Source organism: Somniosus microcephalus, chromosome 23 (assembly GCF_052327205.1).
Source record: "Somniosus microcephalus isolate GS21.2 chromosome 23, FLI_Smic_1.0, whole genome shotgun sequence".
In the NCBI taxonomy this organism is placed as follows: domain Eukaryota; kingdom Metazoa; phylum Chordata; class Chondrichthyes; order Squaliformes; family Somniosidae; genus Somniosus; species Somniosus microcephalus.
Window position 1 is genome coordinate 58794458 of NC_141009.1, and position 25160 is coordinate 58819617.

At 55.2% G+C, this 25160-nt stretch overlaps 1 protein-coding gene across 2 annotated transcripts in view; it reads right to left on the reverse strand.

The window, feature by feature from the left end:
• Positions 1–3338: 3338 nt before the first annotated feature.
• The window catches only part of LOC147101892 (discoidin domain-containing receptor 2-like), a 107896-nt gene continuing 86074 nt past the window's right edge, over positions 3339–25160 (reverse strand). For both annotated transcript variants that reach the window (XM_085965914.1, XM_085965913.1), the window contains exons 7-17: positions 22438–22624; positions 21499–21754; positions 20671–20880; positions 19851–20008; positions 15882–16080; positions 10496–10740; positions 9095–9219; positions 8488–8685; positions 6040–6274; positions 5172–5321; positions 3339–4590 (exon numbers count right to left, since the gene is read on the reverse strand). In XM_085965914.1, coding sequence (XP_085822040.1) covers positions 4450–4590; positions 5172–5321; positions 6040–6274; positions 8488–8685; positions 9095–9219; positions 10496–10740; positions 15882–16080; positions 19851–20008; positions 20671–20880; positions 21499–21754; positions 22438–22624 — 2104 coding nt within the window. In that variant the 3' untranslated portion in view covers positions 3339–4449. The remainder of the gene's footprint in view (positions 4591–5171; positions 5322–6039; positions 6275–8487; positions 8686–9094; positions 9220–10495; positions 10741–15881; positions 16081–19850; positions 20009–20670; positions 20881–21498; positions 21755–22437; positions 22625–25160) is intronic.

Below are 25160 nucleotides of genomic sequence, written 5' to 3' on the forward strand. Positions count from 1 at the left end.
CCCCGTGCAGTTACCAATGTTGGTTGGACATATTCCTGGCAGTGTCCCACCGGCAACCGCCCCGCCCCCACACTCCTGCCATTGGTCATGCACCATGTCCGTCCTCACAGTGCTCCACCTTCCCACAGCCTTGTCATTACCCGATTGGATTCTTGACTGTCAGTCAAACATTTTTCCAGTATTCAATATTTTTATAACTAGCAAACTAAAATGTTTGAAGAATTTTTTAAAAAGTTTTTTTTATTACTGTTATGATTTTTCTCCTGGGTTGCTCGCAGCAGTGTCCTGGACATTAGTCTTTGCTTTCTGGAGTCTCCAGGGCACTCGGGGAGGGTTGGTAACCCCAGGCCCCAGATATCCTCTTCGTGCATTCCTGAATGGGGAAAAAAGCCACTGCCCACACGCGTTTGAGGAAAACTAATTTTTATTTGATTTGCTTAAGAGATCAGAGGCAGTGAGAGTTCTGTAGGAATAGTCCCCAGCAACACCGATATATTACAGCACAAATCTGCAATCCGCAGTTCAAACTACGAGTTGGACCCACAGTCACCGGCTCCTTCACAGAGACTCGACAGGCTCGTGTTTGTGTGTTGTTTCACCGAGACCCGGGAGAGTCAAAGCCCCCCACACCAGTCCGTGAGAAGAGAGTTAAAATAGGCCCATTAATGAGAGAAATTCAGAGACGGTTAAAATTCAGAAAGGATTAAAATTCATTTCAATGAAAAAGTGAATGTATTTCTCACGGGCATTAAAGATAAACACTCCTTTCATTCCAGTCCGTCCCCCAGCATCACGTTACTCCTCCCCAGTACCTCACCAACAAAAACTACACTCCGAGCTACAACCTCCCCCCCACCCCCCCAAAAAACCCCACTGAACCCCAACACCCCCTCCCCGCTGAACCCCGACACTGCCCCACTGAACCCCGACACTGCCCCACTGAACCCCGACACCCCCTCCCCACTGAACCCCGACACTGCCCCACTGAACCCCGACACCCCCTCCCCACTGAACCCCGACACTGCCCCACTGAACCCCGACACCCCCGCCCCACTGAACCCCGACACGGCCCCACTGAACCCCGACACTGCCCCACTGAACCCCGACACTGCCCCACTGAACCCCGACACCCCCTTCCCACTGAACCCCAACACCCCCCTCCCCACTGAACCCCGACACTGCCCCACTGAACCCCGACACTGCCCCACTGAACCCCAACACCCCCTCCCCGCTGAACCCCAACACCCCCCTCCCCACTGAACCCCGACACTGCCCCACTGAACCCCGACACTGCCCCACTGAACCCCGACACCCCCTCCCCACTGAACCCCGACACTGCCCCACTGAACCCCGACACTGCCCCACTGAACCCCGACACTGCCCCACTGAACCCCGACACTGCCCCACTGAACCCCGACACTGCCCCACTGAACCCCGACACTGCCCCACTGAACCCCGACACTGCCCCACTGAACCCCGACACTGCCCCACTGAACCCCGACACTGCCCCACTGAACCCCGACACTGCCCCACTGAACCCCGACACTGCCCCACTGAACCCCGACACTGCCCCACTGAACCCCGACACCCCCCTCCCCACTGAACCCCAACAGTGCCCCACTGAACCCCAACACTGCCCCACTGAACCCCAACACTGCCCCACTGAACCCCCAAACCCCCCTCCCCCCTGAACCCCAACACTGTCCCACTGAACCCCAACACTGCCCCACTGAACCCCCCTCCCCCTGAACCCCAACACTGCCCCACTGAACCCCGACACTGCCCCACTGAACCCCAACACTGCCCCACTGAACCCCAACACCCCCCTCCCCACTGAACCCCAACAGTGCCCCACTGAACCCCAACACTGCCCCACTGAACCTCCAAACCCCCCTCCCCACTGAACCCCAACACCCCCCCTGAACCCCAACACTGCTCCACTGAACCTCCAAACCCCCCACCCCACTGAACCCCAACACTGCCCCACTGAACCCCCAAACCCCCTGAACCCCAACACTGCCCCACTAAACCCCCAAACCCCCCTACTGCCCCACTGAACCCCCAAACCCCTCTGAACCCCGACACTGCCCCACTGAACCCCCAAACCCCCCTGAACCCCAACACTGCCCCACTGAACCCCCAAACCCCTCTGAACCCCGACACTGCCCCACTGAACCCCCAAACCCCCCTGAACCCCAACACTGCCCCACTGAACCCCCAAACCCCTCTGAACCCCGACACTGCCCCACTGAACCCCAGATTGAGTAGATTGGGCCTACATTCTCTGGAGTGTAGAGGAATGAGAGGTGATCTCATTGAAACATGTTAAGAGGCTATCAAGGGCTATGGGGAGAAGGCAGGGACCGGGGAGAAGGCAGGGACCGGGGAGAAGGCAGGGACCGGGTACTGAATTTGGATGATCAGCCATGATCGCATTGAATGACAGAGCAGGCTCGAGGGGCCGAACGGCCTACTACTGCTCCTATCTTCTATACATGATTCTGAGGGGGGTTGACAAGGTAGGAGGCGGAGAGGCTGCTTGCCCTGGCTGGAGAGTCTAGAACTAGGGGCGGGGCACAGTCTCAGGATAAGGGGTCGGCCTTTTAATACCGAGATGAGGAGGAATTTCTTCACTCAGAGGGTTGTGAATCTTTGGAATTCCCTGTCCCAGAGGGCCGTGGAGGCTCAGTCACTGAGGATATTCTAGGCTGAGATCGAGAGATTTTTGGACTCTTAAGGTAATCAAGGGATATGGAGATCGGGCGGGAAAGTGGAGTTAAGGTCAAAGATCAGCCAGGATCTTATTGAATGGCGGAGCAGGCTCGAGGGGCCGAATGGCCTAATCCTGCTCCTAATTCTTATGCTCTAACCCCAACATCCCCCCACACTGAACCTCAACATCCCATCTCCACTGAACCCCAACCCCCGTCCCCCAAACCCCAACACCCCCTCCTCCTGAACCCCAACAACCCCTCCCCCTGAACCCCAACACCCCCTCCCCTTGAACCCCAACACCCCACTGAACCCCAATGCTCCCCATCCCGCTAAACCCCATTTCACTCCTCCACCCGTTCCAAACATCCCACACTACTGAGCTCACCTAGTACCAAGAGCCTTTCCCCCTCCGCACACACTGAGGAGACAGCCTGTCCACCAAGGCCTCATTACAACTCCTCAAGCCTCTCGGCTCCCAGCCCCGAACCCCACCCCAGAACACCGAGCCCCTCCCCCGAACCCCACCCCCGAACACCGAGCCCCACCCCCACCCCCGAACACCGAGCCCCACCCCAGAACACCGAGCCCCACCCCAGAACACCGAGCCCCACCCCACCCCCAGTATTGAATGCTCCCACCAGACCCACTCGGAGTGTATACGCTCCCACCCATGTACGGGGATTTTGGATGCTTTTTGGAGAACAGGGCTCAATGAAATGGAGAGCTTCCCCCCTCCCCTCCCCCCAATAATAAAAATCTATCTGTGCAGCTCCCTCATGAGCTTCCACACACAGGAGTATTCCCGGTGTGTGCAGGGGCCTGTGATAACCTCTCACCTTAAACCACCGGCGCTGAAAGAATGTGACATCAGTGCAGATGCAATATGCATCAAATGTTTGGGCAAAGCATCAGTCAGTCGGGCAGATAGTCCATCAACAGGCAACAGGCAACGCTCAGCTCCTGGAGGACTAGGCTTGCTATTCATTGCACAGCAGTCCATCGCATTTAAAGTACAAACCGTTCTAACTTAAAAAACAGTGACCACAGCACAGTAACGCTCTCCTTCAGGCTGACGGAGATCTCCTCGAGAGTTACCGGGGTCGTGTCTCCATTCCTAGATATAGGACACCGGCCACAGCCAAGCCACCCCCCGCCCCACGGGCTTCTCTGCCTAGCCGTTAGCGTTCAGCTCGGTTCCCGTAACTCCAGTGTGAGGAAGCAACGTCAAAACTAAGAAAGCAGTGCTTGTAATCGCCACAGGGAATGATAGAGGAAAGTAGTCTTGTGTATTCAAGCTTTGGCCTCGTGCGCGTCTCTGGGAATTCAAGTCTCGGCCTACTTCAGGCTCTCCCAGCCTCAGCCTCTCTTGCGTTCTCGAAACACTGGAAGCCGCCTCACTGTGCAGATACTTGCCAACTGGCTTCAACAGCGACACCTCCCGGACGCCTGGTCCCTTGGGTGTCCCCACAGAGAGGACCTATCACGGGCCAGTGGACAACCTGATCGCCAGGGGGTGATGTCATCAGACAGGGAGTGATGTCATCAGAGAGGCATGAGATGGAAGTGCGCAGAGGAATGAGCTCATCGCACGAGCAGCCGCCACGGGCCGTTCCTGCACCAGAGACGGCGGTAAGGCGAAGAGGCTGAGTCGTTCATTGGCGTACAGAAGCATGGCACGACGGCAGCAACCATCACATCAGCAAGAAGACGAGGGTCCATCCCACCGTGCGAACGCTAGGCCGCATTGACCAACTGCTGCTGGAGGAAGTGATGGATCTGCTCAAAGCCAGGCCGGTCCTTGATGTCTCTACTCCAGCAACTGAGCATTAAATCAAAGATCTGTTTCGGACACACAGCTGGCTGTGACAGATAGATCTGTAGAGAGAGGAATAGGCAACAGAATGGTAAGAAATACATTAGTTGCCCAAGAATTCGTTGCTTCCCTGTCTCACAGTACATGACACAGTGACCATCTGCTCTAGACTAGTATCAGCCCTGGTTACAACTGTAAGGGGGGTGGGCAGGCATCTCGAGTGTCCATACTGAGGGGGTGCTGCACTGTCGGAGGTGCCGTCTTTCAGATCAGTCGTTAAACTAAACCCGAGGCCCCGCCTGCCCTCTCAGGTGGATGTAAAAGATCCCATGGCAGTATCTGAAGAAGAGTGGGGGAGTTCTCCCCGGTGTCCTGGCCAGTATTTCTCCCTCAGCCAACATCACTAAAACAGTTTATCTGGTCATTATCACATTGCTGTTTGTGGGATCATACTGTGCGCAATATGGTTGTCACGTTTCCTACATTACAGCAGTGACTACACTTGCTTCATTTGCTGTAAAGCGGTTTGGGACATCCTAAGCTAGTGAAAGGCATGAAAGAAATGCAAGTTGTTTCTTTTTTCAAATAGAGACAAGCGCAAAGGGGGGGCCAGAACCTGAGGCCGCTTCCCAGTTCTACTTACCTGCCGCCCCTGATTCCGGAAGAATTCTCCTGTATTCTCAATGATCTGCTCGTCCGACTGCTGAGAGTACGGCTGCTCCTTGCAGAAGGTGAACATCTCCCACAGCGTTACTCCAAAGGCCCACACGTCGCTGGCTGTGGTGAACTTGCCCTGCAACAACACGCATTGGGCTCAGTGTCAGTCCCACCAGCGTGCGAGACACTGCCCCCCACAACAAAACCCCCTCCTCTCCCCACCCCCCGCCGCCCCCCACTCCCAAAACCCTCATTCTTGCGTTTGACTATTCCAACGTTCTCCTGGCCAGCCTCCCGTCTTCCATTCTCCGTTTACTTCAGCTCATCCAAAACTCTGCTGCCCGTATCCTAACTCGCACCAAGTCCCGTTCACCCCTCGCTGACCTCCACTGGCTCCTGATCCGGCAATGCCTCAAACTTCAAATTCTCATCCTAGCTTTCACAACCCTCCGCGGCCTCGCCCCTCCCTATCACTGTAACCTCCTCCTGCCCTACAACCCTCCGAGATATCTGCGCTCCTCCAATTCTGGCCTGCTATTCATCTCCCGCTCCCTTTGCCCCACCATTGGCGGCCGTGCCTTCAGCTGCCAAGGCCCTAAGCTCTGGAATTCCCTCCGTAAACCTCTTTGCCTCACCACCTCTCTCCACTTCTTTCTCCTCCTTAAAACCTACCTTTTTGACCAAGCTTTTGGTCACCTATCCAAATAGCTCCGCCTTTGGCTCGGTGTCTGACGACACTGCTGTGAAACGCCTTGGGACACTGGCCTACTGTAAAGGCACCGTATAAATGCAAGTCATCGTTGTAAATTCAGGACGCAAAGTGGGGTGCGGCCGATCACAGTCCCGGCACTCACCAGCAGAATGCTCTCCCAGGCCATCCAGCGGATGGGCAGCACTGCCCGGCCCTGGATCCGGTAGTAGTCGCCACTGTACAGGTTGCGGCTCATGCCGAAGTCGGCTATCTTGATGGTGAAGCGGTTCCCCACCAGGCAGTTGCGCGTTGCCAGGTCGCGGTGCACGAAGTTGAGCGAGGAGAGGTACTTCATGCCCGAGGCGACCTGGGTCATCATGTGCAGGAGGCACCGGTAGCTGAGGGAGGGAAGAGTAGGCCATGAACCGACTGAGACACCGACAGGGAACGGAGCCAACCGAGAACCACAGAGCTGCCTGGGGATGGCAGACCCTCACTGTTGGGTTTATATATCGTCATATACCCCTATTGCCCTTAAGAGGAGATATTACAGGATATTTTCATATTGCACTTATTTGGCGTATTATGCAGGGGTTCTCAACCAGGGGTCCGCAGCCCTCCGGGGGTCTGCCAAAAATAATAAGGAATTAAGTGTCCACCCAGTACACGGCAGAAGCCGGCAGTGAAGACCTTCCTGACTCTGACCCTGCCCGGTTGTCAGTCTCTGTGGAGCCACTAAATGACCATCCAGTGACTGACATCAAGTGAGCAGCTCCCGGCAGAAGGGAGGCTGGGAATGGGGACTCGGGGCCAGTGGCTCCGTCTCCACCACGCAGACAATTTAAAGTCGATCTAATGCCACTCCCCGAAGGTTACAGTGTCCAAGGCACAGGGTTTTACCTTCCAGCCCCGAGTCACCGATCGACACCAGCACAGCATCACTTAGTCCCCGGCCCCCCTACAGGGCCTGAAACCCGCTGCTTGGCCTCAGACGCTCATGGTTATTGGTCTGCCGTGTTGTCAAGGAGCCGGCGGCCAGTCTCAGCGGGCGCACCCCGCTCGGCTCGTTAGTAACGGACAAGAGGAGAAGCGAGAGCTGGTGCGGCCCTCGACACCATCGGTCTGTCAGCTCCCGTGACACTTCACCGCCCTTGGCCACCCGCTCTCCCGCCCGCCCCCGGCCCCACGCCCGCCTCTCCCGCCCTCGGCCACCAGCAATAATTTTCACATCAAGTAAAACAAAAATAATAAATATATATGTTTAATTGTATAACTAATTTCTATGCAAAAAAAAATACTTCTTGTGTTACAGGGGTCCGTGGAATTTTTATAACATGGGAGGGGGCACCCCCCCTCCCTGAGAAGCAAAAAGGCTGCGAACCCCTGTATTAGAGGATATTGTCATATATTCCTATTGTCCTTCTGTGGAGGTATTATAGGATATTACCGTACACCCTTTACCTGGAATACAAGTTTGAGCACTGGGAAAAGCTGAAAACGTCCGGTTAATAATTTTTCTTATAACTCGCGTGCAAAAGATTCTTCGTCGGTTGATTGCAAACCGTCTTTACTCTTTCTGAGGCTAGTGTAAGCAGTAGAGTGAAATTCCCAGGAACTGCAGTGTGCTGTATTTTAATAGGTTTAAATGTGAGTACAATGTGTCGATGCTCTCGATACAGCTGCGATTAGCTGTTGTAATAGCAAAATACTGCGGATGCTGGAAATCTGAAATAACAACAGAAAATGCTGGAAATACTCGGATGCTGCATGGCCCGCTGAGTATTTCCAGCATTTTCTGTTGTTATTTTTGCTATTAGCTGTTACCATTTGTTGTGCATGATTTTGATGTCTTATCTCTTACAATCTTCATTGGAAATGAAAAGTATTCCCTGGAATCCATCCAGCAATCAACACTCTCTCCCACCACTTGCTGGGCTCGAGGCCTGGCTGGTATATCTGTGTGTCTTTCTGAAGTGTGTTTTACTTCTAGCTCAAAATTATATAATTCTACATAATGCCAACCAGCTTTTTATGTTTAATAATCTATACGTGCCTATCCTTGCACTCTCTGCAGCATCACAGCTCAATACAAGTGGCCAGAGGCAGGCTTTGCCGTCTCACCTCATCAGCTCAGTGGGTAGCACTCTTGCCTCGGAGTCAGAAGGGCGTGGGTTCACTCCAGGTCTTTGAGCACATAATCTAGACTGCCTTTCGGATAAGACACTAAACCGAGGCCCCAAATGTCCTCTCGGGTGGACATAGAAGATCCCACTGCACTATTTCGAAGAAGCAGCAGGGGAGTCCTGGCCAATATTTAACCCTCAACTAACATCACTAAAAAAAACCACAGATTAATTGGTCATCACTGTTGTGGGATCTTGCTGTGCGCAAAATGGGTCGTCACATTTCCGACATTACAAGTGACTACACTTCAAAAGTGCGTCATTGGCTGTGAAACGCTTTGGGATGTCCCGAGGACATGAAAGGCACTATATCGAGATAAGTGAATGTTTTTTCTCTGTATCTCTTCAGGGCAGTGTCCTCTCCTCCACACCCCCCCCCCCCGTTACCTGCAGTACTGTGTGCCATCACATACTGTGCTGACTCCTACCTGACGCTGGGGATGTTGTTTGCTAGGGTGAAGTGGTTCTCCAGCTCCCGCTGGGACAGGAACTGGTTGAGGTCCCCGTTCTCCATGTACTCGGTGACCATGCAGAGCGGGTCGTCACGGATACAGACGCCGAGAAGCCGGATAATGTTCGGGTGCTTCAGTCGCGACATGATCTTCACCTCTTTGAGGAAGTTATTCCTGGAAGGGACGCACAGAGGGTTAACGGAGAGCTGCTCCTGGCCGTGCCTCTGATACAGCAGGACATCATCCATCGCGCCGTCCCCTGCCAGCGCCCCCCCCAACCTCCCCTACCCTGGTCATTCCGGGGGCAGGCTGTGCAGGGGCGGCAGTTTGTGTCAGCCGTAATGAGCGCATGGCAGCACAGTCTGGCATTCGCGCCGCGTCATGGGAGCTCGCAGTCCCGATAGCGACGGTGTCTGGAGTCTCGGAGAACTCTCAGAGCACGAGCTTCTCTACCTGGGACCAATCCGCAGGCCCGCAGTTTCCATCAGTTCCTCAGCTCCAGTCATGAATCGGCTGGCTGTACAGGGCCCTCCGCCCTCCCAAACACATTACGGGTCGGGCGGCATCGCCCTGGAGCGGGTACCTCGCGTTTGTCGTGGCATCCGACCTCAGCATCTTCACAGCCACCAGGACCGACTTGTGTCCAGCGTTGAAGAGGAACTCAGGCCGTAGGAACTCGTGCAGACTCACCGCCTCACACAGGTGGACCTGGAGAACGAGCACAGGCTTCATCACTCAGTCACTCCCTCCGCGCACCCTCCCCGCATCCGACAAACCCTCACTCCCTCCGCGCACCCTCCCCGCATCCGACAAACCCTCACTCCCTCCGCGCACCCTCCCCGCATCCGACAAACCCTCACTCCCTCCGCGCACCCTCCCCGCATCCGACAAACCCTCACTCCCTCCGCGCACCCTCCCCGTATCCGACAAACCCTCACTCCCTCTGCGCACCCTCCCCGCATCCGACTAATCCTCACTCCCTCGACTGACCCTCACTCCCCCACTGACCCTCACTCCCCCCTCACTCCCCCGACTGACCCTCACTACCCCCTCACTCCCTGACTGACCCTCACTACCACCTCACTCCCCCCTCAGACCCTCACTCCCCCGACCGACCCTCACTCCCACACTGACCCTCACTCCCCCGACCGACCCTCACTCCCCCGACCGACCCTCACTCCCCCGACCGACCCTCACTCCCCCGACCGACCCTCACTCCCCCGACCGACCCTCACTGACCCTCCCACTCCCCCGCTGACCCTCCCACACCCCCGCTGAACTCACTGACCCTCCTACACCCCCGCTGATCCCACCGACCCCCGCTGATCCCACCCCCCCGCTGATCCCACCCCCCCGCTGATCCCACCCCCCCGCTGATCCCACCCCCCCGCTGATCCCACCCCCCCGCTGATCCCACACCCCCACTACACCCCCACTGATCCCACACCCCCACTCCACCCCCACTAATCCCACACCCCCACTACACCCCCACTAATCCCACACCCCCACTAATCCCACACCCCCACTACACCCCCACTAATCCCACACCCCCACTAATCCCACACCCCCACTACACGCCCACTAATCCCACACCCCCACTAATCCCACACCCCCACTAAACCCCCTCCCACACCCCCACTACACCCCTTCCCACACCCCCTCCCACACCCCCACTCAACCCCCTCCCACACCCCCACTCAACCCCCTCCCACACCCCCACTCAACCCCCTCCCACACCCCCACTCAACCCACTCCCACACCCCCACTCAACCCACTCCCACACCCCCACTCAACCCACTCCCACACCCCCACTAACCCCCTCCCACACCCTCACTAACCCCCCCCCCCCACCACATCCTCACTAACCCCCTCTGCCCTCAAACCGCCGTCAGAGAGTGGGCAGAGACTGGGTATCGCTCGTTCGGACCAGGAGCTGGCCCTGGGCATGTGCCACGGTTGCACTGTGGGCCTTTGGGCGACTCACCTCCCCAAACTGCCCCTCGCCCAGCTTCTCCTTGAAGTGCAGCTGATGTCGGGAGATCTCCCCCACGGCCAGCTCCATCTTGATGAGGGAGTCGACGGTCAGCGCGGGCACTGCGTATGTGTTGTTCCCAGTCACGCCCTGCAGGCTGACTATATCAGCCTCTGCGTAGTGCGGAACCTTGCTCTGGAAACCCTGGTGCGGAGTGGCCTTCGTTAGGTCGGGCTCTGCGTAGTCCCCGCTGCAGGCTGGGAAAAGGACACATGGGAGAGTTAGTGTACCAGAGGGACCGGCTTCGATGAAACGTGCCAAGTTACAAGTTCAGCGCCTCCCTCCTCCATCATTCCCAGCTCACTTACACTGCCCCTCCTCCCCCGCATCAACATGAGAGTTAACGTACCAGAGGGACAGGCTTCAATGGGAGAGTTTGGGTACCAGAGGGATGGACTGATGGGAGATTTAGGTTATCAGAGGGATGGACTGATGGGAGAGTTAGGGCACCAGAGGAATGGGCTGTGATATGCTAAATGGCCTTTTCTTATCTCTGATCTTGGGCAAACTGTACTGGGCACCCACAGGAGGCTAACCCCATTCCAGCAATTCTGGATCAGCAAGTGATAACCAACTTTACAGCTTACAAGGGTCAGAGTTGCAGTTAATGGCACCATCTTTCTATGAAGATGCAGTTTCTCACTCAAGACCAACTACCATACAATCATAGAATGGTTACAGCACAGAAGGTGGCCATTCGGCCCGTCGAGCCCGTGCCGGCTCTCTGCAGGAGCACTTCAGCTAGTCCCCCTCCCCCGCCCTTTCCCCGTAGCCCTGCAAATTTATTTTCCTTCAGGTACTTATCCAATTCCCTTTTGAAATCCACAATTGAATCTGCCTCCACCACCCTTTCAGGCAGTGCATTCCAGATTCTAACCACTCGCTGCGTAAAAAGGTTTTTCCTCATGTCGCCTTTGGTTCTTCTGCCAATCACCTTAAATGTGTGTCCTCTGGTTCTCGACCCTTCCACCAATGGGAACATGTAACTGAAGTCCCTCATCCCTGGAACCATTCTTGTAAATCTTTTCTGCGCCCTCTCTAAGGCCTTCACATCCTTCCTAAAGTGTGGTGCCCAGAATTGGACACAATACTCCAGTTGAGGCCGAACCAGTGTTTTATAAAGGTTCATCACAACTTCCTTGCTTTCGTACTCTGTGTCTCTATTTATGAAGCCCAGAATCCTGTATGCATTTTTAACCGCTTTCTTAACCTGCTCTGCCACCTCCAACAATTTGTGCACAAATACCCCCAGGTCTCTCTGATCATGCACCCCCTTTTAGAATTGTACCCTTTAGTTTATATGTCCTCTCCTCGTTCTTCCTACCCAAATGTATCACTTAGCACTTTTCTGCGTTAAATTTCATCTGCCACGTGTCCGCCCGTTCCACCAGCCTGTCTGTGTCCTGTTGAAGTCTATCCCTATATTCCTCACTGTTCACTATACTTCCAAGTATTGTGTCATCTGCAAATTTTGAACTTGTGCCCTGTACACCCAAGTCTATGTCATTAATATACATCAAGAAAAGCAGCGGTCCTAGTACCGACCCCTGGGGAACACCACTGTATACCTTCCTCCAGTCCGATAAACAACCGTTCACCGCTACTCTCTGTTTCCTGTCACTTAGCCAATTTCGTATCCATGCTGCCACTGTCCCTTTTATTCAACTTTGCTGGCAAGCCTATTATGTGGCACTTTGTCGAACGCCTTTTGGAAATCCATGTATACCACATCAACCGCATTGCCCTCATCAACCCTCTCTGTTACCTCATCAAAAAACTCGATCGAGTTAGTTAAACACGATTTGACTTTAACAAATCCGTGCTGACTTTCCTGAATTAATTCACACCTATTCAAGTGACTGTTAATTTTGCCCCGGATTATCGTTTCTAAAAGCTTCCCCACTACCGAGGTTAAACTGACTGGCCTGTAGTTGCTGGGTTTATCCTCCCTTTGACGATGTTACATTGTGGGTCTTTTTATTCCAGATATTTTTGGCTTCTGAATCTCAGACTTGTGTGGTGGGTGAGTGCTCACTCGCCACATCCTAAGTGTTTACACTTTCCCTGATCTCAGGGTGATTTCTGATAGTGGGCCCAGGATAATGAACAGGAAAGCCTTCTCTAAATGACTGGTACTATCAGAGCCTCCGCGGAGCCCTCCTCATCCTCGAGATGTGGCAGAGTGACAGACGCTAGACCTTGGGGGTTAACTTCCTCGGGACATAGAAACATAGAAGATAGGAGCAGTAGTAGGCCATTCGGCCCCTCGAGCCTGCTCCGCCATTCAATGCAATCATGGCTAATCATCCAAATTCAGTACCCTGTCCCTGCTTTCTCCCCATATCCCTTGATCCCTTTAGCCTTAAGAAATATATCCAACTCCTTCTTGAATATATTTATAGAAAAATAGAAGATAGGAGTAGTAGGCCATTCTCCCACTTTTCCTGTTGTGTGTAAACGGGGCTTCTGCTAAACCTCAGCCAACATTCTGCTATAGTCAGTGTCCTCTGAACTTTTCTCTCTTGTTCCTGCCAAGCTCCAACAAAGTCTATCTCTCTCTGCTTCCTCACCGTGTTGAAATCAAAACTCACTGCACTGTCTCCTACTAACTCAGACATTCCCAGGATCCATGGAGCATCTCTCCTCCCTTAGTCTTCCCCTTCCTCCTACAATCTACAGCAGAAAGAGAGAGAAAAAGAGAAAGAGGGAGAAGAGAGAGAAATTGCATTTATATAGCACCTTTCACAACCTCAGGATGTCCCAAAGCGCTTTACAGCCAATGAAGTACTTTAGAAGTGCAGTCACTGTTGTAATGTAGGAAACCTGGCAGCTAATTTGCGCACAGCAAGCTCCCACAAACAGCAATGTGATAATGACTGGAGCTTGGAAGAATGCGGTGTGATTATATTAAACCATATAAAATTCCTAGAGGGCTTGACAGGATAGATGCTGAGATGCTGTTTCCCCTGGCTGGAGAGTCCAGAACAAGCGGTCACAGTCTCAGGATAAGGGGTCGGCCATTGAGGACTGAGTTGAGGAGAAATGTCTTCACTCAGAGGATGGTGAATCTTTGGAATTCTCTACCCCAGGCGGGCTGTGGAGGCTCAGTCGTTGAGAATATTCAAGACAGAGACTGATGGGTTTTTGGACTCTAGAGGAATCAAGGGATATGGGGATAGTGCAGGAAGGTGGAGTTGAGGTAGAAGATCAGCCATGATCTTATTGAATGGTGGAGCAGGCTCGAGGGGCCGAATGGCCGACTCCTGCTCCTATTTCTTATGTCTGGATAATCTGTTTTTAGTGATGTTGGTTGCAGGATAAACCTTGGCCAGGACACCGCGGGTCCTCCCCTGCTCCTCTTTTCTATTTCTAGAGTCAGCCTAGATTTTATGCTCAAGTCTCAGAGAGTGGGACTTGAACCCACGACCTTCTGACTCAGAGGCGAGTGTGTTTTTTTAAATTCATTCACGGGATGTGGGCACCGCTGGCAAAGCCAGCATTTACTGCCCCCCCCCCGCCCCCCACCAAATAGCCCTCGAGAAGGTGGTGGTGAGCCGCCTTCTTGAACCGCTGCAGTCCGTGTGGTGAAGGTGCTCCCGCAGTGCTGTTAGGGAGGGAGTTACAGGATTTTGACCCAACGACGATGAAGGAATGACGATATATTTCCAAGTCAGGATGGTGTGTGACTTGGAGGTGGTGGTGTTCCCATGCGCCTGCAGACCTTGTCCTTCTAGAGGTTGCAGGTTTGGGAGGTGCTGTCGAAGAAGCCTTGGCAAGTTACTACGCTAAAGGCGCTATATAAATGCAAGCTGTTGTTGTGGTAGATGCCGTGACTACACAATGCAGACCACAGTGAGGTATCCCATCGTCATTCCTTCAACGATATACATCCTCCACACACTCCGTGAGCTGACACTAACAGGGCAGTTTTCTAGGTAGAGCTTCGGATTATGCGATTAACCGGGGTGGGGGATTAAGGACCATATTAAAGGGGAACACTGAAGGTCTAAATGGGAATACAGTCTAAAAAAATAACTATATAAATCCCCTGGCTTAGCCCAGGCCACAGATTGCTGCAAATTCTCGGGATGTGGGAGTCACTGGCAAGTCAAGCATTTATTGCCCATCCTTAATTGTCCCCGAGAAGGTGGTGGTCGGCCTTCTTCTTGTACCGCTGCAGTCTGTGTGTTGAGGGAGCTCCCACAGTGCTGTTAGGCAGGGAGTTCCAGGGTTTCGACCCAGCGATGATGAAATATCTGAAGCTAAGCCCTTCCCCATAGGATGGGAGATGGCGTGCAGCCCTCCTCATTCCAGACTGAACTGCAAACACATTCCCTAGACAAGTTGAGCGAGTGGGCAAATACATGGCAGATGCAGTATAACGTGGATAAATGTGAAGTTATCCACTTCAGTAGGAAAAACAGAAATGCAGAGTATTACTTAAATGGTGATGGATTGGGAAATGTTGATGTACAAATGTTGGGTGTCCTTGTACACCAGTCACTGAAAGCAAACATGCAGGTGCAGCAAGCAATTAGGAAGGCAAATGGTATGTTGGCCTTCATTGCAAGAGGATGAGTGTACAGGAGCAAGGAAGTCTTACTACAGTTATACAGGGCCTTGGTGAGACCACACCTGGAGTACTGTGTGCAGTTTTGGTCTCCTTACCTAAGAAAGGATATACTTGCCATAGAGGGAGTGCAGCGAAGGTTCACCAGACTGACTCCTGGGATGGCAGGACTGTCGTATGAGGAGAGATTGGGTCGACTAGGCCTGTATTCACTAGAGTTTAGAAGAATGAGAGGGGATCTCGTGGAAACGTATAAAATTCTGACAAGGCTAGACAGACTGGATGCAGGGAGGATGTTTCCCCTGGCTGGGGTGTTTAGAACGAGGGGTCACAGTCTCAGGATATGGGGTAGGACATTTAGGACTGAGATGAGGAGAAATTTCTTCACTCAGAGGGTGGTGAACCTGTGGAATTCTCTGTCACAGAAGGCTGTGGAGGCCAAGTCACTGAATATATTTAAGAAGGAGATAGATAGATTTCTAGACACAAAAGGCATCAAGGGGTATGGGGAGAGGGCGGGAATATGGTATTGAGATAGAGGATCAGCCATGATCATATTGAATGGCGGAGCAGGCTCGAAGGGCCAAATGGCCTACTCCTGCTCCTATTTTTCTATGTTTCTATGGAAGCACACAGTTCCTCCTGAGCTCAACAGATTCTGCTGCCCCGCTCCTGACCTGCTGAATACAGTCCCAAGGACTTGGGCCATCCCAGTGTGATTTACACCCCTCCCAGCATGGAACAGCCCGGGACAGCTACAGTACCAACCCGAGTCCTCCGCACTCTGAGAAAGTTCTGGAAGCTTGCGCAGCAGCCTGGCGGGTTCCTGGTATTCCAGGTCCAATGGAAAGACGCGCTCGTATGTGGGGTTGGTCTGGAATATCTGCTTCTGGTTGTTGATGACGATGGTGTCATCGCACAGGGACAGCCGCACAGTGACATCCTCCTCCAGGATTCTCCGCGGAGCCTTGGGAAACAAGTCGAGAGATTAGAGCACAGACCATAATATCCACACACTCAACAGAATAGTGGGGCCTGGACTAATGATCCAGATACGTGAGTTCAAATCCCAGCACGGCAGCCGGGGAATTTAAATTCAGTTAATTAAATAAGTCTGGAATAAAAATAAACCAGCATCAGTAATGGTGATCAATAAACTATCGGATTGTTGTAAAAATCCATCTGGTTCACTAACGTCCTTTAGGGAAGGAAATCTGCTGTCCTTACCCGGTCTGGCCTATTTGTGACTCCAGACCCACAGCAATGTGGTTGACTCTTAACTGCCCTCTGAAATGGCCGAACAAGCCACTCAGTTGTAACAAACCACTACGAAAAAATAATAAGGAATAAAACCAGACGAACCACCCGACATCGACCTAGGCACTGACTTTGGACATGTCAACGGCACACCCAGCCCAGTCGACCCTGCAAAGTCCTCCTCACCAACATCTGGGGACTTGTGCCAAAATTGGGAGAGTTGTCCCACAGACTAGTCAAGCAACAGCCTGACATAGTCATACTCACAGAGTCATACCTTTCAGCCAATGACCCAAACTCCTCCATCACCATCCCTGGGTATGTCCTGTCCCACTGGCAGGACAGACACACCAGGGGTGGCGGCACAGTGGGAAGGAGTGGCCCTGGGAGTCCTCAACATTGACTCCGGGCCCCATGAAGTCTCATGGCTTCAGGTCAAGCATGGGCAAGGAAACCTCCTGCTGATTACCACCTACTGCCCTCTATCAGCTGATGAATCAGTACTCCTCCATGTTGAACACCACTTGGAAGAAGCACTGAGAGTAGCAAGGGCACATAATGTACTCTGGGTGGGGGACTTCAGTCTCCATCACCAACAGTGGCTCGGTAGCACCACTACTGACCGAGCTGGCCGAGTCCTGAAGGGCATAGCTGCCAGAGTGGATTTGCGACAGGTGGTGAGAACCAACACGAGGGAAAAACCTACTTGACCGCGTCCTCACCAATCTACCTGTCACAGATGCATCTGTCCATGACAGTATTGGTAGCAGTGACCACCGCACAGTCATTGTGGAGACAAAGTCCCATCTTCACACTGAGGACACCCTCCATTGTGTTGTGTGGCACTACCACCGTGCTAAATGGGATAGATTCAGAACAGATCTAGCAGCTCAAAACTGGGCATCCATCAGGCGCTGTGGGCCTTCAGCAGCAGCAGAATTGTATTCCACCACAATCTGTAACCTCATGACCCGGCGTATCCCTCACTCTACCATTACCATCAAGCCAGGGGGCCAACCCTGGTTCAGTAAGGAGTGTAGAAGAGCATGCCAGGAGCAGCACCAGGCGTACCTAAACATGAAGTGCCGACGTGGGGAAGCTGCAACACAGGACTACATGCATGCTAAACAGTGGAAGCAGCATGCTATAGACAGAGCTAAGTGATTGCACAACTAACGGATCAGATCAAAGCTCTGCAGTCCTGGCACATCCAGTCGTGAATGGTGGTGGACCATTAAACAGCTAACGGGAGGAGGAGGCTCCATGAATATCCCCATCCTCAATGATGGCGGAGCCCAGCACGCGAGTGCAAAAGACAAGGCTGAAGCGTTTGCAACCATCTTCAGCCAGAAGTGCTGAGTGGATGATCCATATCGGCCTCCTCCTGAGGTCCCCACCACCACAGAAGCCAGTCTTCAGCCAATTCGATTCACTCCACGTGATATCAAGAAACGGCTGAGCGCACTGGATACAGCAAAGGCTGTGGGCCCCGACAACATCCCGGCTGTCGTGCTGAAGACTAGTGCTCCCGAACTTGCCGCGCCTCGAGCCAAGCTGTTCCAGTACAGCTACAACACTGGCATCTACCCGACAATGTGGAAAACTGCCCAGGTATGTCCTGGGCAAAGTGATGGAAGGTGTCGTCGACAGTGCTATCAAGCGGCACTTGATAGTCACCAATAACCTGCTCACTGATGCCCAGTTTGGGTTCAGGCAGGACCACTTGGCTCCCAACCTCATTACAGCCTTGGTCCAAACACGGACAAAGGAGCTAAATTCCAGAGGCGAGGTGAGAGTGACTGCCCTTGACATCAAGGTAGCATTTGACCGAGTGTGGCATCAAAGAGCACTAGTAAAACTGAAGTCAATGGGAATCAGGGGGGAAACTTTCCACTGGCTGGAGTCATACCTAGCACAAAGGGAGATGGTTGTGGTGGTTGAAGGTCAATCATCACAGCCCTAGGATATGGCTGCAGGAGTCCTCAGGGCAGTGTCCTAGGCCCAACCATCTTCAGCTGCTTCATCAATGACCTTCCCTCCAACATAGGGTCAGAAATGGGGATGTTTGCTGATGACTGCACAGAGTTCAGCGCCATTCACAACTCCTCAGATAATGAAGCAGTCCATGCCCACATGCAGCAAGACCTGGACGACATTCAGGCTTGGGCTGATAAGTGGCAGGTAACATTCACACCACAGAAGTGCCAGGCAATGACTATCTCCAACAAGCGAGAGTCTAACCACCGCCCCTTGACATTCAACGGCATTACCATCGCCGAATCCCCCACCATCAACATCCTGGGGGTCGCCATTGACCAGAAACTTAACTGGACCAGCCACAGAAATACTGTGGCAACAAGAGCAGGTCAGAGGCTGGGAATTCTGCGGTGACTGTCTCACCTCCTGACTCCCCAAAGCCTTTCCACCATCTACAAGGCACAAGTAAGGAGTGTGATGGAATACTCTCCACTTGCCTCGATGAGTGCAGCTCCAACACTCAAGAAGCTCGACACCATACAGGACAAAGCAGCCCGCTTGATTGGCACCCCATCCACCACCTTAAACATTCACTCCCTCCACCACCGGCATACCGTGGCTGCAGTGTGTACCATCTACAAGATGCACCGCAGCAACTCGCCAAGGCTTCTTCGGCAGCACCTCCTAAACCCGTGACCTCTACCACCTAGAAGGACAAGGGCAGCAGACGCATGGGAACACCACCACCTCCAAGTCACACACCATCCTGACTTGGAAATATATTGCTGTTCCTTCATCGTCGCTGGGTCAAAATCCTGGAACTCCCTCCCTAACAGCACTGTGGGAGTACCTTCACCACACGGACTGCAGCGGTTCAAGAAGGTGGCTCACCACCACCTTCTCAAGGGCAACTAGGGATGGGCAATAAATGCTGGCCTTGCCAGAGACGCCCACATCCCAGGAACGAATAAATAAATAAAACCATAATAACCACACACTCAACAGATTATAGAGCACAGACCATAATAACCATAACCCCAGCCTCGACAAGATTGCAGAGCTGGGGGAGCAGGAACCTCTGTACTGATGCTAACTGCACCTCCGCTGTGATGAGCACAGAGCGAGGATAGGAGCTGGTAGCACGTAGCTCCATTGAACAGCAGGCACGATTGGGGGTTGGGGGAAGAGAGAAGGGCACCAGAAAGTATTTGGAGGGGGTATTGGGGGGGGGGGGGGGGGGCAGTGCAGGCACAGGACAGGTTTGAGGGGCAGATGAAGGAGGGCACATGTGAAAAGGGAAATGGGAGAGAGTAGGGCAGAGGCGGAGGCAATGGAGCTTATGAGGGAGTTTCAGCGCGGGTAGAAACAGTGCCAGGCGGCTGGGGTTGTGAGGGCACAGTGGATGGGCATTGCCAGGTGAGACAGACATCCCGGGATGGGGTGGAGGGTGTTAAGGCGACACAGCATGGTGGCGGGGGGCAGCCTTGTTAAAGGGACACACACCTTCTCCAGGATCCTCTTCCAGTGTTGCCTCCACAGGATGATGATGATAATGATCAGGAGGAGGAGGATGATGGTCACCAAACAGCCAATCAGAATGGAGGTGTTGCTGTCCTCGGCATTGTTCACGGGTCTGCCGCTGGTGGGAGAAAGGGAGCTGTCTGCAGAGAGACAGGTACAGCAGTGAGCAGTGAGTGACACAGCAAAATACCCACCCTCCAGCATCGTCTAGAGAGAGAGGCAGACAGACAGACATAGAGTCAGAGAGAGACACTCCCACACACAAACTCAAGTGCAGACAGCGAGCGGAGGGGGCAGAGAGCGAGCAGAGAGCGCGGAGGGCGATCGGAGGGCGAGCCGCGGGGGATCGGAGGGCGAGCCGCGGGGGATCGGAGGGCGAGCCGCGGGGGATCGGAGGGCGAGCCGCGGGGGATCGGAGGGCGAGCCGCGGGGGATCGGAGGGCGAGGCGCGGGAGCGGAGGGCGAGCCGCGGGGGATCGGAGGGCGAGCCGCGGGGGATCGGAGGGCGAGCCGCGGGGGATCGGAGGGCGAGCCGCGGGGGATCGGAGGGCAAGGCGCGGGAGCGGAGGGCGAGGCGCGGGAGCGGAGGGCGAGGCGCGGGAGCAGACGGCGAGCCGCGGGAGCAGACGGCGAGAGCGGAGAGCGCAGATAGCGAGCGGCGGGAGCAGACGGCGAGAGCGGAGAGCGCACGGCGAGAGCGGAGAGCGCAGATAGTGAGCGGCGGGAGCAGACAGCGAGCGGAGAGAGCAGACAGGGAGCAGACAGCAATGACCGAATGTTGCAAACTTCAGAAACTCTTTACCGAGGATGATAGTGGTCAGGCTGGTGGGAGTGTCGGTCATAGCGGGACGCGGCGTGCTGGTCAGCATCACTGTTGGTGCAAGGCTGGCTCCCAGGCCCAGGCCTCGGCCCACGTCCAGCCTGGGAGTACTGGGAGCTGCTGGAAATTGGGAACTGTCCTCTCTCCAGGAAGGCTGAGGGTTTTCCACCAAAGGATTCGTTCCACCAAAGTCTGTCAAAGAACAAAAGATCACATTAAAACTCCATCATGGCACAGCTTCCAACAAAATAATCCTGAGGGGAGGGCAAGGGGAGGCCCAACCTCAACCTCACCGGCACCCGTGGTCCTCAGAGTGAGGGGACCGGGAAACGGGAATAAACACAGAGCGAGGGGACCGGGAATAAACACAGAGTGAGGGGACCGGGAAACGGGAATAAACACAGAGCGAGGGGACCGGGAATAAACACAGAGTGAGGGGACCGGGAAACGGGAATAAACACAAAGTGAGGGGACCGAGAATAAACACAGAGTGAGGAGACCGGGAAACGGGAATAAACACAGAGAGAGGGGCCCCGATTTTAATGAGGGTGCGGGTACAGTGGGTGTGATTTTTGAAGTGGGTGAAACCTCCCTGCCTGGGCCTCCTCTCCCCCCGCTCTCGCTAAAATTGCAGTCTGGTCCCAATGACCTAATCAGCCCCTGATCTGCATATTTAAAGGGACCCCGATGCCTTCCTACAAGATGTGGCGGGAAGGGAGCAGGATTAGAGATACGTGACTGGCCTCATGTTAACTGCCCCTCCACACGAGTTACAATCAGGGCTCTGATTGGGTTGTGCCGGGTCCTTACCTGCGATTGTCGATTGGAAGGAGATCTCACTGAACAACATCCAGCGATCGGCAAAGTAGAAGCGGCAGCGGATGGCCTTCCCCACTCGCAGCCCCAAGGGCACGATGACAAAGCGGGCACTCGGGTTCTTGTCGTCCATCACTGTCGTCACGCCCACTGACTCCCGCTCCCAGTTCGCCACCAGCTGCTGCTTGAAGGAACACTCGACCCGGTGGAAAATCTTCACTGACTTAGTGTACAGGTTGTTGCAGTGCACCTGTGGGTGAGACACAGTCAGTCTGGGACAGAGGCAGGGGGAGAGGGGCAGAGGCAGGGGGAGAGGGAGAGAGGGACAGAGAGAGGGTCACACACACACACACAGAGTGCGAGGGGGAGGAGGGAAACGAGAGGGGGGGAATGAGGGGAAGGGGGGAATGAGGGGAAAGAAAGAGAGAGCAGTGAGGTAGACAGAGCTGGAGTAGGGAAAGAGACAGACAGTAAACAACAGAGAGGCACTGAGGGAAAACCTGGGAGAGACAAAGGAGAACGAGAGGGAGGAAGGAGAACTAGAGGGAGGAAGGAGAGAAGCGAGAGAGTAATATGATTTAAAGAGAGAGAATTAGTGAACTGGGGGACAAGGGGCAGTGAGAATGGGAGGACAGGGTGTTGGGAGTTTGTGTTCAAGTCTCAGGAGTGGGACTTGAACCCACAACCTACTGACTCAGAGGCGAGAGTGCTGCCCACTGAGGCACAACTGACACCTGATGGTCAGGGAAAGGAGTTTACAGATGGTGTGATAGTTGCCGAATGTTTGGGGGGGGGGTGGGTGGGGGCAGGGGTTGAGCGAAGGTTTTCTTTTGGGGAGAGGGGAGGCAATGGTTTTCGGGGGGTGAGGGAGGCAGTGGCTCTGAGGGGTGAACAAACGGACAGTCTCAACCCGCCAGTGTTGGGCGCGCTGACCTTCATGGTAGAGAAGTTCCTGCGGTGGTCGAAGTCGAACTCCAGCTCCACGTATTGGCCGTTGAGGGTGTCGTTGCTCCAGCCCATATAGTCATAGCCGGGCCACACCCGGTACTCGTGGCTCTGAGCAAAGTCATCCAGCCCCAGCACCCCGTCCGTCAGCTGACCTAGACCGCCATGACTGCGCCTAGGCAAAGGACGAATCAGTGAGGCACGGGTCAGAGAACCTTCCCTGGTGTTCGAGCCGCACCTCTGACCCACGACCCCTTCAACAGCAGTTCCCCCACTGGGATTGGTCAAGGCAGCCCATGACCTCTCGGCCAGGGACAGTACATGGCTTGGCACCAGGCAACCCCTCCCTCCACACAGAGATTATCACACATAGCTGCTTACACCCCGCCACCCATCATCGCTCCATCTATTGGAGGGAGGGAAGGGTCAGGGGATTACTGTCAGTTGAGCTGTGGCCAATCACTGAGGTGGGCCAAGGCGCGAAGCCAGGAACACGGCCTGGGAACAACCACAAGCACCAATGTGGGAATCTTGCAATTCTGGATTGTTACCAGGAGAGGTCAGCAGCAGGATTGAAAATGAGATATTCCCCCTGGGGTGCTGGTCGTCATCGACTACCCGACCACCATATACAGCCCATCACTCAGACTGGGGAGCAACACCGCTCTCAGTCTCTAACAGTTCACTGCTGTACCGCCCGGACCCCCACCGTCACTCTGGCTCCTGATTCTCCCCAAAGATCCTTACTCTTCGGCTGTCAGTTCCTGCATCCCCCCGGTCTCCTCCCCGTCCCCACACCATCTCCCCCGCCCACCGTCTCCCTCCCGTCTCCCCTCCCCCCACACCATCTCCCCCGCCCACCGTCTCCCTCCCGTCTCCCCCTCCCCCCCACACCATCGCCCCCGCCCACCGTCTCCCTCCCGTCTCCCCTCCCCCCACACCATCTCCCCCGCCCACCGTCTCCCTCCCGCCTCCCCCTCCCCCCACACCATCTCCCCCGCCCACCGTCTCCCTCCCGTCTCCCCTCCCCCCACACCATCTCCCCCGTCCACCGTCTCCCTCCCGTCTCCCCTCCCCCCACACCATCTCCCCCGCCCACCGTCTCCCTCCCGCCTCCCCCTCCCCCCACACCATCTCCCCCGCCCACCGTCTCCCTCCCGCCTCCCCCTCCCCCCACACCATCTCCCCCGCCCACCATCTCCCTCCGGTCTCCCCTCCCCCCACACCATCTCCCCCGCCCACCGTCTCCCTCCCGCCTCCCCCTCCCCCCACATCATCTCCCCCGCCCACCGTCTCCCTCCCGTCTCCGCCTCCCCCCATCCCCACACCATCTCCCCCGCCCCGCCCACTGTCTCCCCCTCCCCCCCCACACCATCTCCCGCTCCCGTCTCCCTCCCGTCTCCCCCTCCCCCCCACACCATCTCCCCCGCCCACCGTCTCCCCCTCCCCCCGTCTCCCCCTCCCCCCCACATCATCTCCCCCCACCGTCTCCCTCCCGTCCACCATCTCCCCCTCCCCCCCCGCCCACCGTCTCCCGCCCGTCCCCGTCTCCCCCCCACACCATCTCCCCTCCGCCTGTCTCCCTCCAGCCCCCTGAACCATCTCATCACCCCTGCCCCCCCCACAACCTTCTCACCCCCCGCCCGTCTGTGGCCCCATCCGTCTCGCTACCCCCTCCCTCACTGATCTCTCTTCCTGCCCGCCTCCTAAAGCAATGGGCAGATAGGCTGAAGAATTAGCCATAAATGGGTGCAGACTGGGGTTTGCATCACATGTACTCCGCGGCACAAGTATCGGGGGCAGAGTATTCAGTGTCAATCTTTTCAGCCCATCTGATTCTGTTGGTTCCAATTGTCCGGCTTTTTTTTTTTTAATCTCCCACCAGTTCCGCTGCTCCATCAGTGGCTCCCCAATGGAAATCCCACATCTCAGCTTACAGAACCCAGCAGAGGGGAACCAACCATGTCAGGCTGGGCCAGGGCTGCTCCGTGCCCAGTGCCCACTCCTCAGACCCCACCTGCTCGCCCGCCCGCCTGCTCACAGGTGCAGTCACAGGTGTGCGTACCTCATTTTGCAGCTGATGAGTGCTTACGATGGCAAATATCTGGCCGCATCGATTGTAGTGTGCCCAGAAACAAACATACGTCCAGCCAGTTACCCTGCTGTATGGAGGGGCACCCGTGCTCTGCATTGTGCAGGCATTAGCATATTAAAACCCCTTGGGGGAAAAATCCGGTTGTTTTGCGCCTCCCGTTAGTGCCCTCTTAACTAGCGCCTGGGCGCAGCGCTGTCAACACCTCCCACGAAATTCAGCAGGAGATTAGCGGCAGCGGTAACCGTTAGCGCCCTGCGCCACCACAATCTTCAGTAGCGCCCCCTGGCTTACCGCCAGACGCTATGTCCGATGGGGTCAGGGGGGCCTAACTGCGACTGGGGCGCGCTAAAGGCGAGGTGCCGGGCGGCCACTTTTGTTGCTGGCCGCCTACCAGCACCTGCCTCCGCTGCCGTCCCCGGTCTTCTCTTCAGCCCCCCCCCCCCCCGCGGGGTGCCGGCTGCGCTCCGTGAGCCCGGCACTTCTCTTGAGTGCCGGGCTCTTTTGCCGGCACTCCGATCCCTGGTGGCCCAGCTGGGCCCCGGGTCGCGCTGCGCAAGGCCCCTCCCCTTTAAGAAGGGGAGAAAGGCCTGCAGTACTGCGGCACGTATCACCGCGA